The following is a 15,268-nucleotide window of genomic DNA, read 5'->3' as shown; positions in this document are numbered from 1 at the left end:
AATTAGCGGAATTAATTAAATTTTAGATAGACGTCAGTCTAGGTCTGTAAAAGATTCTCGAGATAAAATTAATGAATCCTAGATTAGGTTGCTAGATTTCCAGGTTTATCGACAGTATTTTTGGTTAAGATGCTCCCATTTGTGCTATGTAATAAAATGTACAACTTGAAATTAATTTAGTACAAATTATTATAATATTGTGCCTGGAACAAATGTTCGAGTACAAGTATTTCAATTAGTATTCGTGCTTGCTCATACGGTATTATCTCGTTTTTGGATCTCCTTGCTACGCTTCAGGGAGCATGTTAATGTTTATTTCGGTTGGAAAGCTACGAGTGTATTAAATATCAGCTATTGACCGAGTTAAGGTACAAAAAATATATCTTATTTTATCGCAGATATAGAGCTTAAAGTTTCTATAGACCGCATACTTAGAGTTTAATTTAGTATTAATTTTTATATGATTATTTTCTTCTAATCAGAAACATAAAAATAAATATTCATACCTTTGACTTGAAAAAATGCCAAATTTTCATTTACAATTTTCATTTACTTATTTTTCACCTGGCCATAGCATTTTTTTTTTGAGTGCTTACATATAAATATAGGCATACTAGACAAACTTCATTTACCTTAAATATTTTCGACTGAATTTATTGATGTTATTCCCTTTTTTTAATTATTAAGATCCTGAAATAATAATTATTTTTAAGCCATCCTAGAAAACGACAACTAACTGATAGATGAACAGCAAATAAGGTAGAATTGCAGAGTAAAAGTTAAAAGAAAGAAATAAAAGCGGAGAAAGTAGAAGTTGGAGAAGAACGTGACTTAAGTAGTGAGAGAGGAAATTACGAAATTAGAATTTCTTATAAACTTCTGTAAGTTTATAGGAAATGTAACCATTTAAAATGATGTATTTTCATCGATAAATTTTTGAACCAGGCTCCTTTAAGGAACTTTAAGGTTATTCCGCTTGGATATAGGCCTCTTATTCTATGACTTGCAGTGCTTTACCAACAAAAATAAAGGCACATATTTTTATCAGCAACTTTCCTTATGACAACTCTTCGTTACAATTACGTAATACGAACAATAAATATAATATTCTTAGCAAAAAAAACGAAAAATTTAGCTTACTCGTACACTCACACAAATATTTTTAGGTATAGCTTACACGTTTCTTGCTCGTAATACGTTCGTCAATCAGTCTGTCAGCGAGTTTTTTACAAATACACGAAGAGGGATCGATAGAGGAAAATAAAAACGTTCTAAGAAGCTTCGATAAGGCTAAAAGTTTCTGTAAACGTCATATATATTAGTCATTGAATATAGAAGAGGCGATGTGGCAACCTAGTTAGGTTTATGTTATCGGGTAGAATATATTACATTATAAGAAAAATATGACTCATTTATGAAACTGAATCGTTTGTATGTATTACCATATTACATATCTCATACAGAATAAAAAATTGAGGTACTAAAATGGTCTAAATATTGCTTTGAAGTCATTATATCGGACAAATTAAAAATACAATTGAAGTCTAGGTTTAATTACATAAAAATACTCACTCATATTTTTATTTTTCAAATACTGTTTACTTGTTTTTTTAATATTTAAAGTGTTCGATTCATATTAATTTTTTTATATATTAATTGTTTATATGAATATTTTAAATATTTCAATACACTAAAAAGGGTTCAGAACAAAAACCATTTCAAAATAATAAGCATTCTATTGTGATTTATCTATACAAATAAATAAAATAAAAGTGTCTGTTTGTAGCATTAAAATAACCGCTTTTTACTAAATGCATATGGATGTCTACACGGTACAAATACTAAAATAACATTTTTTATATTTTTTGTCTATCTGTCTGTCTGTTTGTTCCGGCTAATGTCAGAAACGGCTGTAGCGATTTTGACAGGAGTTTCACTGGTAGATAGTTGATGTAATAAGGAGTAACTTAATCTACTTTTGTTTTAGAAATTTATTTATATTAACTCTGCAAAATGAATAGTAACTTTTTGTTAAATTCCACGCAGACGAAAGGTCGGGCACAGCTAGTTTAATATATAAACCACAAATAAAAATTACTGTAACTTTTCATGTACAAACCCAGAAAGACTATTGATAAAGAATAATTTATACGGTCAGTCCCACATTATTGGCCATCTCTTCCCATACGACTGAATATGCCAGCTGATGCTCAAATTAGTTTTTTAGAACCGTTCCACTGCGATATTGGTCGCAAATTGAATGAAAATGAAAAATTTGGAGCTATATATGCTTCTCATATTATTGCCATTCCATATTAAACTTATATTTACATGATTTTGTAATTAATCTTGTAGGAACCACTTTTGTTAAACAAAATATACTAGTCTAAACAAACGATGACCATTAGAAAAAATCTAATTAGTAATATAGCCTGGGTGTTAAAAATCACCAGGAGCCCTTTTAATTCACCTACAATAGGCGTTTTCCCACGTTTTAGCTGTACACAGATAAATTCCATTTTAGGTCAATAAACAGCCTATTAAAACAAAGGAACAATGCAGTAATTAATATAATAGCCATCGATTGTCTTTTGCGACTATTTTAGTCACTACAAATGACAGTTTTAGATCACAATGTGCACACACAGAAACAAACATACACACACATATATTACATAGCAACACAGCTGTATTAAAAGCATAGTACTACATTACCTTATTGTTTCAGGCTGCCTCTAAATTGTTAACAGAAGTTAACAGAAAATATATGTTAATACTACACTTTGTTTTGAACTTGACTGTATACACATGATAATCATGAGATAATAACAGACACAACACATATTTACAAGCGTTGAGTTTTTGTAGATTTAGGGTCCATTTGGCGACTGATACATCGTTCTGACATATAACGATATTCAACAGATAACAGTTTTGAATATATAATAATATTTTTTCATCTTCAAATTTTTTTGTCTATTAGATATTTGTATTAGCAACATGTGAATCAAAAAGTAGTACTTTATTTGTTTTTTTTTCCTATTGATAAAACCTATCAGTAACTTGGGTATCAGATAAAACTTCTTATCAATCAACATAAAAGTCATTTAGTGGATTAAATTCGGTAAACGCAGAATTAAGTATTTAATTGTGCTTATTTTCCCTCCCACCAAACATTTGCCTTCAAATAATGATGAAAATTAAAATCGCGCTAAGCAAAAAATACTACACCTAAAACATAAGTTTACGCAAAAAAAAAAAAAATAGTACGCAAACTTATGTGAAAATGGAATTCAGCGGTGAATGAAAAACGCACGAGTGAAATTGCTCAAATGGTTTTTCGTTTCTCTTCAAATGAAAGAAACAAAACTGAAAAAAATGATGTTAAAATATTGACTAGCCATGATACCATACATTTAGATGTCGCTGGTGAATTCTATTAAAAAATTTTTTTTACAACTAAAAACAAAAACAACCTTTATATATTTCATTTTTCACAATTATAGGCGTAAATATTTTTTTTTAATTACAAACAAGCAGCTTAATAAGCTAGCATATGTATGTAGCTTGAGCACAATCAGAATTTGTATAATAAATCACGTTAACCACGTCCTATTTGGACTACGCAAATATGATCATATTTCGGAATTTCGCAAAAAAACTCAAGGGGCTCCCCATTCACCTTCGTAGGAATACTCATATCCTTAACCTACTTTATTCTATTTTATTTAATCCCTTTACCCCTTCCCATTTGAAAGAACGCTTCGAATTCCTTGGCGATTCCCATGAACGCTGTCTTCGTTCTGACAGTAATCTGTGTAATCTGTGTTCTGTGTTCTTCTTGAAATTCCTTCTCATTCCTCTTCCGTCTATGATAAATCTTTTGCAGTTCAAGCATCTCGCCTATTCTAGAATGAATAAATTTAATAAAAGACAATGAAATAAAAAAAAAATGATTAAATCTAAACCAAAAATTATTTTAATGCTGTTATAAACCATACACAAACAGTAAATGCCTTTGGTGGTTATTGCTGGTGGTGGTTATTATTGGTGGTGTGGTGGTTATTGCTCAAACATATTTAAATTTTCGGACGATGCTGTAGAGCGCTCCAATTTAAGCGTATTGTAGATACTACGTAACTCCAAACTTCCAATTAATCAATCTTCTTACTATGTATGCATGTAGTCCCCAATGAATACTTACGTAAAAGCTTAATTAGTCCTTTGAAAGACTCAAGCAGTTCGTAATAGGTACTTATCTTTACTCAAACCATTGCTCTTTATAAATATATAATCATCTAGTATCAAGATTTAATGGACGGCTTGATAAATTATTATTAAGAAACTAAAAAAGACAACCGTTTAAGTGCTTAATTCGTTAAACTATTTAGAAAAATAAATGCAATTGTGTGTCACTTTCACTAATATCTTAGAATTACTGTATCACATTTTCATTATTTTCAACTATCATTACAGCCTATACAGTCCACTGCTGGACATAGGCCTTCACAAGTTTACGCCAAAAATAACGTGAACTCATGTGTTTTGCCCATAGTCACCACGCTGGACAGGCGGGTTGGTGACCGCAGTACTGGCTTTGTCGCACCAAAGACGCTGCTGCCCGTCTTCGGCCTGTGTATTTCAAAGCCAGCAGTTAGATGGTTATCCCGCCATCGGTCGGCTTCTTAAGTTCCAAGGTGGTTGTGGAATCTTGTTATCCCTTAGTCGCCTCTTACGACACCCACGGGAAGAGAGGGGGTGGCTAAATTCTTTAGTGCCGTAGCCACACAGCACTATTTTATTTATTTTCAACTAATTTGACACTAAAAATCCATTCTGGAAACACAGTTTACAAGAGATCACAACATACCTACATCTAAATAGCGAAAAATCTAAACAAATTAATAAATAAAATTGGAGTGTCTGTTTGTAATATTGAAATAACCGCTTTTAACTAAACTCATATGTGTACACGCTACATATACCAAAATAACATTTTTTATAAATTTCTCTGTCTGTCTGTTTGTTCCGGCTAATATCTGAAACGGCTGAACCGATTTCGACTGGAATTTCACTGGCAGATAGCTGATGTAATAAGGAATAACTTAGGCTACATTTTATTTTAGATTTTTTTATAACACTGCGAACTAAACAATAATTATTTTGTTAAATTCCATGAGGACGAAGTCACAGATAGAAGATGAATAAAAAATTACATAATAAAGGAAGCTCACTAAAAAAAATGCATTCTATTTGGGTGCATCGCAATACAACATACATAATAACATATAATAATAAATAAATAAACGTGTCACACTGAACGGCCCCCAGTAGGATCACCTCCTGTGTCGGGAGTCCGGAAACACACACAACACACAAACACAAACGCCCAGACCACGACAAATATCTATATGGACAATACAAATGTCTGTCGTGAGCAGGGATCGAACCCGCAACGGCCAGCGCAATAGCAGTGCCGTGACCGCTGCGCCAACGCGTGGTCACATATAGGCGAGATAAGAAACAATGTGGAGGAAAAATTCCTACTTATCTACATTTAATTGTTGCAGGGCATTTCTTAGAATAATCTGCGTGTGCTGCCCAAGAAAGTTGAGAAGAAAGTACCAGCCGCAGCTTCGCTTTAAGCAATCTCAGGTAATGTTAAACACACAATGTAGCTTATTAATCTTAAAATATACTTACAACACTCATATAGAAAACGCAAACAGCACTGACTTTAATACTGAACTGAGAACCTAAAAATTCATGTTATAATTTATTTCAAAACCATGGAATAATATTATAAATTAACGTCATTATAGTAGAAATATTTCTTTATTTTAAAAACGACTTTTTTAGTCTATTTTCGGTTAATTACTTCAACTTTCTTTCGCAAGGCTCGTTAATTATATGGGATTATATGTGATAACGTTAGTAGTAGAACATTACATTGTACTCAGTTCGGAATAATTTTAATTTAGTATCTTTAAAAAAATAATGAATGTATAATTATTCATTTTACTTAGATATTAATGAGATAATATTTGTGGAATGCTTTAACGAACTTCAAAAAAAAATTCACAATGCTCATTATACTTTGATTTATAAATGATTTTACTTTCAGTGGCGTACGACTCGCCGATATTACTCCACCGGCGAACTTCAAGCCATTCGACAAAACTCCTGCGAACAAACTTATATATAGCGGCTCAACTTAATTCTAACCCTCATTATCTCTTTCGCTCCAAGTGCCTTCTCTGAAAATATCTTCTTAAAATTTTTTATACTTCATCTAAAATCGTAATAGTAAGAATGTAATATGAACACACTAGCAAGATATAAAATCTTCGATAAATTTTAGAACTGTAGAGGTACGTCTGATGATAAAACCGATTGTTGCACTTTGCCACTTCGCCTTATCTGGCATGTTATATATGCGTTATTTGTGTTACATGTCCAAATTTCAATTTTAAATGATACGATCATTGCTTTTCTAAAATTTATAATTACATCTAATTATTTATTCTAAATTGCATGTGTTTGTTAAAACTTCTAAAATCCACTAAGTCTTGATCTACGATTGTTTCCATCGTTGTAATTTACACTTTAAAACACCTGTACGTTTTCACGTCTCGTCCCTGCATGTAATAATCTGAGTAAAAAACGTGTGACACTGCTTGCAAAAACTTTTTATCCCAATATCCGTGTTATTTCTGTCAACTGCACTCGCTGTACCAAACGTGTACGTCTTTTATACCGAATATTTAATTTGTTCCCTGAATTCCTTTTGTGCATACACTGTATCTTTCGACTTTGAAACGATATTATTGCGCTAAAACTCACATTATTCATAACAATATTTTACATTGTGTAACCTTTTATTAAATATTTTTCGTTTTTTACTGGTGACAATAAAACGTTTGAACTAGTACGAGTACTTGATTGTGGTATGTATGTTGTTGTGAATGTTGCAGTATCCGGTGACAACAATGATGTACTCCTCGGTGTCGCAGCACGAGATGTGTCACTTGTGACATCAGGCGCGCGCGGGGACGTGTCGCCCGCCGCGCTCACGCTGCTCTTGATGCCGAGACCGCCGTACTCTGCGCTCAAGCAGGCGGGACGGCAACACACACACAAACGAGTATCCGATGAGAACTATAGAACAAGCAAACACGTTCGACGAGCCGATCAAGTGCCTCGAACGACACTTATGTCCCGACACATCCTATAACTGTCCAGACTCCGAGTCAGTTAGTGAAATTAGTTTAGACAGTGAATCTAGAAACCCATCGATAAAACGAAATATGAGTAAGAAACGTGTAACCTACCAAACCAAAGCCGAAGTGATCTCGTCATAGATTTAGTTTAGAATTAGTATGTGTCTAGTCAAAACTTTCACATTGTGAAATTAAAAAAAAATCAATCAGGAGCTGTGATTTACTAGCTATGTAAATATTAGTCTGTGTAAATAAAAATAAATCTACGCATTTATGCTTCATGTGTTTTTGATATTGTATATAGAAAATATAATAAGGGAATTTAAACGCTTCATGTTATTGTAAATATAGATTCATTCTAATCCAATACTCCTAAATATTATGAATGTTTATAAAATATTCTAAATGAATCTTAAAACAACTTGATATGTACTCAAACTACTTCTTACACTATTTGAGATAAATTTCAAATACAAAATCATCTGAATAAAAAATAAGCTATTTTACAACACAAATTGTTTGAACGCACCAATTTTTCCAGTGTTATTTAGAAGGATTTGTTTTTTTTTTTACTTTCTTTTCTTTACTTTAGTTTCTTAAGAAATATTGACCTTTTGCATGAATAATGAAAAAAATAAAATAAACAAAGACGTTAAAAATTACGCCATAAACCATATAACCTTGAATATCATCAATTGTGTCACATGGATGAAAACTAAACTCTCCTGAAATTATAGGTTTGTCAAGTAATTTAAATAATTTTAATCCCCGTTTTATAACATTGACGATGAGAAATACTTGTAAAATCCTTCAAATTTATGTTATTTTAGAAATTTGATTTGTCAGTTTTGGGTTTTATTAAAACCAGTATAACTTTAATTTTTGTTTTCTTCTACCGTTAATATAATAGTCACTTCGATGATTGTATTATAGTTATCTATACTTATAAGTGGTTTGAGTACATTAAATTATTTAAGTCTTATGTATAACCAAAAAATATTTAGTATAGTTTTAACAAAATTCTATGTGTATTAGATAAAATGACTCTAACTACCAGTATTGTTATACTGGCGTATTTTACAAATGGTAACTCCATGTAGAAAAAATATGATTAATATTTTTTCAAAATCTGGTTTTATACATATTAGTAAACCTTTTTTTACTGCTTAAACAACAAAATCTTATGACGCTTACACTTATATGTAGTAATTATTTTCTTTTCAAAAAAAATGAAAATTATCAATATAAAGTGACTTTCAATAAAAATTAGAAATAATAACTAAAGACAAAAAAAGGGAACAATGACAGAAAAAAGAATTAGGGACATTTGTACGTAAGTCTTCAAATATTAATGTACCTAATCTATTTGGTATTATCCTCAAAAGAGCGGCCCACAAAGAATCTTAGATAAGCGTGAATAAGATACATTGAATACTCGTAAAAATAACGACTAAGCTTTTTTTCTGAATTACTTTCTTATCACAATGTCTTAAATAGCATATATTTTTACAAATATTTAAAGAAATAAAAGTTACAAAATTAATGTCTAACGACCGTAATGTATCATGGTGATCACGTTACGGCATATTAACTTTTAATTTAGGTTTTTTTTTTCATTGTAAAGAATCTCTTTGTAGGTATTTCGATTTAATATTGTGTAATTTAAGTGTCATATAGAAGGGGTTTAATTATAAAAAAGCATCTAAAAAAACATTAATATATACAAATATTATAAAAAGGACGATTTTTATTTATTTTTATTTGGTGAACTCAATTTAACTTCTCTACCTAGGGAGGGAGCTTACATAAAATGGCTTGGCGATTTTATTTTTTGTCATTAAATCAAAATATATAGTGACAAATCTTTGTAGCTGGCTGTTTTTAAACAAAAACCTATAAAATTATATTAGATACCAGTAAAGTTAGAAAAAATGGTTTATGGATTAGAGATTTATTTGCCAACGAGTCGAAATATTCATATAGGTAACATAAATGTTTTGCAAAAGACATAAAAAGTTTTGGCCATATTTTTTTGGTGTTTAATTATACCTAACAGTCTATGTTACTTTATCTGTCCTACTGTTGATTGGAGATTGTGGATGGTGCTTTAATTCTGAATAATGTAATAACAAATAAGACCTATATTTTAAAGATAAAAAATTTGCACAGGACGTCTAGAAAAATATTTATTCAATATTATAAAGTAGCATTTATTTATTATTTCTGACTGTTAATTCATATACAGAGTGGATACAAGGAATGTAGTGATTGTATCCTGCGGTGGGGGAAGTAATATGTTGTACTATGATGTACCATTACTAAGATAAATAAAAAAATCAGTCAAATTAAAGAAGTAGCTTAAGTTCTTTTATGAACCTACTAGCTGCGAATCTCTGCGCGCGTTGCTACGCTTTTTTTTTGTTCGTACGAACTCAGAAACCTTTGTGGGCTCATACACGACACTTTCCTGAAGATTATATTAGTTTAAGATTCTATAAAGGACATACAGACAAACATTCATTTATATATATATATATATATATATAAATAGATTTTGTTCTCATACTACTGCTTGTATTTGTCTGATTATTGATATATACCCTACTTTATTTTATATAATATTATATATATATAATATTTTTTTTATATAATTAGTATTTACCCTACTTTTAATATCTCTCGCTTGTATCCAATGAAACCATTCTTTATATTCTGGAATATTTTTACGTGGAGTTACATTAAAAATTTGTAAATCTATTGCATTCTCAATAAACATTCCAATAATGTAGATACAGTATAATCAACACCAGCGTGCCTGTCTACTGTTACTATTGTATAAAATATTTTTACGCGATGTTGTAATACATATACGATTATATAATACGTCTGTGTGTTGAGCCGTTCATCTCCAATACTTCTTGCTAGTTAATGTATTGTGTACATGATTATGTAATTAGCTCTTTAATAAAATGGGTTGTCGTATAAATTTCTATTAAATATTTTTTCAAACTCTTGTTTTATTTTATCGAAACTCAATTTAAAACGATATTCACGACATTTCAATAGTTATAAAATAAAAACAAAAAACGAGTGTCCTTTAGACCACACGACTGAAGTAAAACTTCTTTAGCTACATCTCCCTCTCAAATTCCGTTCGCCTCGCCCGATTACATTTTACGTAACGCTCTCGTCACGCATTCACCAGCTTACTCTCCAAGTCAAGCGTGTGCAAAAAAAAATTACTTCAAAAAGTAAAACTTTTACCTCAAGAAATATTAAATTTTAACAGCGGATAAGTGGATTTACATTTAAAAAATAAACAGCAAATTCATTTGAAGCGAAATTTCAGTTCATTTCTTTCTACATCACAAAAACTCGGCTATAACGAATATTGAGAATATGATTTCCCAAGAAACAAGGAGAATATGAAATTTTAATGCTACTTAATTCCGTGTCTATTGAAATTTACTTCATATTAAACTTCGAGAAAAGTATTGTTAACATTTCGTTTTAATGGATCTCTGTAGCCTTTTTTCGTTTATCTTTATGAATAAAACACCTTTCTGGCGTAATTAGAAAAGTTTAATCGGCTTCGGCAGCAAGCTCAGGCCGGTAAGAAATTAATGTTTATATAGCTTTAACAAAAGTAGTGCTACTATAAAAGTTTATTTCTGATTTGGTTGCTATAGTTCAGTTAACCAAACCAAAAAATAACCAAAATATTTGTATATTTAAACATGTCCTTAGCAAGATCATAATTAGTAAAGACTTATATGATTGTATGTAGTAGTAGCTCTATGAAGCTAGACAGTTACCATTGTGTTATTGTTTGCGAGTGTCATCAAAGGTGGGGTCATTAAGAAATTAATTTGTCACGCTGTCAATACTAACACTCAAGATATTAGTTGTCTTCAGTTATATTATATTGTTCAGAATTTTGTGCTTTGCAACACGAAATAAATATTTGCACAACGCGTTCAATATAGGTAAAAGTTTAGTCCAATGCAAGTGTAAAGGTAAAATTAATAGCATTAAAAAGCTTGCTAAAGAAAAGGAGTTAGATCCACTTAAAGAAAACTCCGCATCTGCATTTTTATTGTACCTTGATAGTTTTAGCTTTTGTATCTTAGATTATAATTTCAATTATTCTACACATAGTGAGTAGGTAACTAAAAAATTTAAGTTCGTTCGTAATAATTCCTTTGTTCTATTCTACGTCTTATAAGTCGTCGTGACTATCAATGGTAAATTCTAGACAGAATTCTAGACGAGGTAAATTCACTTTAATTTTATTGTGAATCACGCCGTTCATACTATAAAAAATTTAAATATAAGGTAATTTTTATATTACAGTATTATATTATATCAGTGTGTAATGGTTTAATGGCGCTGTATTTCATCTAAGATATTACTTAATTTAGAACCCTACTAATAACGCAAAAGATTGTATGTATGGATGTATAGATCTATGGATGTATGGATGTTTGTTCTTCTTTCACGCAAAAACTACCAAATGGATTTTAATGAAAGTTTACAATAACATAGTTTCTACATTATAATAACACATAGGCTATAATTTTTAAAGATAGTGTGTAAATTGTCCAAAATATAACGATAATTGTCAAGTAAGTCGGAAAAAAATCCGCCATCTGCGAGCCATTCTGGCGTGTGGTGCAAAAACTATAGAGTTCACACGTATATAATGTATAAGAAAAATGAATTAGTCCTACAAAAAAGTCCGTGACGGCACATAAGTATCTTTTATGAGTAAGCCATTATCGCCAAACATCGTGAAACTATGAATACAATAAAAATTGATAATATACATATTTCTAATGCATATATGCATACGTAAATGTATTTTTATAAGACCTAGGAGAGTACTGTCGTCAAAATCTATAAAGAAATAAAAAAATAACTCTTCTAAGCAACATTTATTTTTTATTGTTAATTAAAGTTTAAAACTTTATTTTAAGTCAATTAAAGTGTTTTTATTATTGCTTTTACTTATCTATATTATAAATAACTAGCTATATAATACATAAACTAGCTGTTCGCGCGACTTCGTCCGCGTGGAATAAATAAAATATTGTTCAGTATGCAGTTAAAAAAAAAATAAAGGTAGCCTAAGTGGCTCCTTATTACATCAGCTATCTACCAGTAAAAGTCCCGTCAAAATCGGTTAAGCCGTTTCAGAGGTTAGCAGGATCAAACAGACAGACAGACAGATAGTAAAAAATTGTAAAAAAAATGTCATTTTGGTAAATGTACCGTGTACACATATGCATTTAGTAAAAAGCGGTTATTCTAATATTACAAATAGACACTCCAATTTTATTCATTTGTATAGCTATAGTATTCAAAGTAAATATAACGAACACACCCATTGCGAGATCAGAATTAAACAGTAATTTCCATATTTATACCCTTAACCCGACGAGTTGAAAGCAACGCCATGATCGTATTCAAGATTACAATAAAGATGTAGGGTTATATTATTTACATATAAATGTTTTACATCAAATTGGCAAGACATCTATATTGAGCTATATAAAATATATGATTGTTTTTTGGTGTTTAATTCTAGAAGTGACTAATATGTGCTTGATTTATAACTTTCAGAACAAGAATTTATAAGTTTTTAAGCTTTCACGATTTTTATAAACACTTTCGATTCTATGTGACTTACCGCCATGAGACGCCATCACGTCTACGACTACTACTCTAAGTCGTCTAAGACTGTCACCTGTCAATGTCACCGAAATATCGGGAGTGTCAAAATGATATTCGCGGTATATCCATAAGATTAGCAGCATGAAAAATTTATTATCATTCTTATAGGTAAGAAATGACAGAGTGCAACACGAATCTAAGTGGTTAGTCTTTGTTATATTTCGTTCTTGTGGAAATTTATATATAACTTTTTTTTATTTATTAAATAAATTTGATTGTTTTTACACTTTAGCGTCCATATCTTAGTGGTAGTCACCGGTTTTATTAGATTCGAAATATTTCAATCCTCCTTCTACAAATCCATTAATACTGTCGATATGTACAAATAAAAACCGTTGGCTTTTTCCTGAAATAATAATAATAAAGCATCCATCAGTTAAATAATGTATAGGTTGTTTTTTATAAGATATTATGTACAGATTTATTTATATAAAAAAATATATAAAAAGAGAAAATACAAAATTTAACACAATATATTCTGACGGATTTTTTAATTCTGTTGATAGCTTACCTAAGAATGCGGATCTCAGTGTAGTCACTGTATTGTCAACCTAGACTTTTGAATTTTTACGACCAGCATTTACTCACAGTTCCATTTCGTCTAGCTTTCTATCCTTCGTCTTAATATTTTCGTTGCCAAAAAACTATATCCTGCCTTTCTACTAAAATAGTGTATCTATCTTTTTAATTATTAAAAAAACCAATTCCTTAGTGCTTTGGTAGTCAGAAGCTTCCTTTATGATGTTCAGGATTTTATCTAGTGACATGAAAATTAGTACTTATTATAATTAGATTTTTTTAGTTATTTAAAAGTCAAAGGCATAATTTGGTGATATTTTAAGATTAACTGATGACAAAACCAACAACTTCATACAGACCAAAAGTTACAAAAATATCTCTCATAATTTTGTTTGACTTTATTAGATAGAATACATAAGAAACTACTACGGTATGTTATTGTCAGTCACAGCTACCTGACACACTCATTCACAGAACACACCCACACACACTGATATCCACAGCTGAATATTAAGGATGATCGATTGTTCTCCTGTATAGCCATTCAGTAATTATGGCGTCTATTATTGCACGGTAATGGCTTCATTGACAATGTCCAAGTGTTAGGGAGTTGATGAAGGCTTATGATAATTATTATCTTCGGAATAAAAGTATCATTCTTGTGATTGTCTTCGCTAAATTAACGTTGACATATAAAATGAGATATAAGGTTTAGCTCTAAGCTATGATTTTACATGCCTTAAGGTTAGGATATAATCTTGTGACTGGATTTTAGAATAATTATTCGAAACCACTACAGCTTTAATTTAGCTATTAAATACTAAATCCTCACTATATTTATAAATGATCCCTTCGTTATTTTATTTTATATTAAATTATTTATTTCTAAAAACTTGTATTAAAAACGTTTGACGCGAAACTGCTTTAAAATCCCAAAAACATACGGGTACCAGGTTAGAAAAGTGGACCGTAACGAAAAGGTTATCTTAATAATTAAAAAACTGTAAATATTAGAAACATGAACTCAGGGTTATTATTTAGTGTATATAGTCAGCTCACTCTGTAGAGTAATGGAAACCGGCGCTCTCGCTGCTCTCTATTCAGTACAACTCGCGACTCAGACGTGATGGCGTGGGTATTTTTTCGTGTATTTATAGGAATTTATTTAAACCGTATGATTTTGATAATAATAAATGTGACTTAGATGATACCTTTAGTTGAAATAACCAATAAGTGTAAAAAAATTAAATAAAAAATCAATATGTCAGCCTCAGCCCGTGCAAAGAGCAGGCTGAAATATATTTTATATTCAACACAGCTATCGTCGAAAAGAGGTAGTTATGGGCTACGCACGGGTACCCCAATTTCCAGCACCGAGCGAGTGAGGCGGTTTCGGGAACATCTCAAAACTGGGAACTAAAGTACAGTAAGCGGCGCGGATTCCGTGTGGACCTTAGCAAAGGTGCTACCACAGTCGATTCTGCAAGCACCTCTACTTTTGCCGCCGACCCTGCAAGCACCTCTACTACTGCTGTACTTTTCTCTATGAATAAAACGAGTGAAGATACCAACCATACATCTGTCGAATCTGCATAGCATGCATAGTAAACAACGCCGATTCAGCATGAACTTAGATATCGAGGATGGGATCGTGAGTAGCGCTGTCGATACGCTTAATTATATAGAATAAGTCACTAAAGATGAACAAGTGACAATCTACGAAAGAGCAAGACTTGATGATGACTCTCAGCCCTCAACCTAAGCAGGAATTCGGAAGAGATATATCTTTAGCTGAA

At 31.0% G+C, this 15,268-nt stretch overlaps 1 protein-coding gene across 1 annotated transcript in view; it reads left to right on the top strand.

Annotated features, from left to right (window-relative positions):
• The window catches only part of LOC123664051 (dopamine receptor 2-like), a 59,133-nt gene extending 52,099 nt beyond the window's left edge, over positions 1-7,034 (top strand). Inside the window, exons 2-3 of the mRNA XM_045598669.1 lie at positions 5,571-5,655; positions 6,975-7,034. Of these exons, the coding sequence (XP_045454625.1) occupies positions 5,571-5,655; positions 6,975-7,034 (145 nt within the window). The remainder of the gene's footprint in view (positions 1-5,570; positions 5,656-6,974) is intronic.
• Positions 7,035-15,268: the final 8,234 nt, after the last annotated feature.

This window comes from Melitaea cinxia, chromosome 21 (genome assembly GCF_905220565.1).
Source record: "Melitaea cinxia chromosome 21, ilMelCinx1.1, whole genome shotgun sequence".
Classification (NCBI taxonomy): Eukaryota; Metazoa; Arthropoda; class Insecta; order Lepidoptera; family Nymphalidae; genus Melitaea; species Melitaea cinxia.
This window is presented reverse-complemented; position numbering and strand designations above follow the sequence as displayed.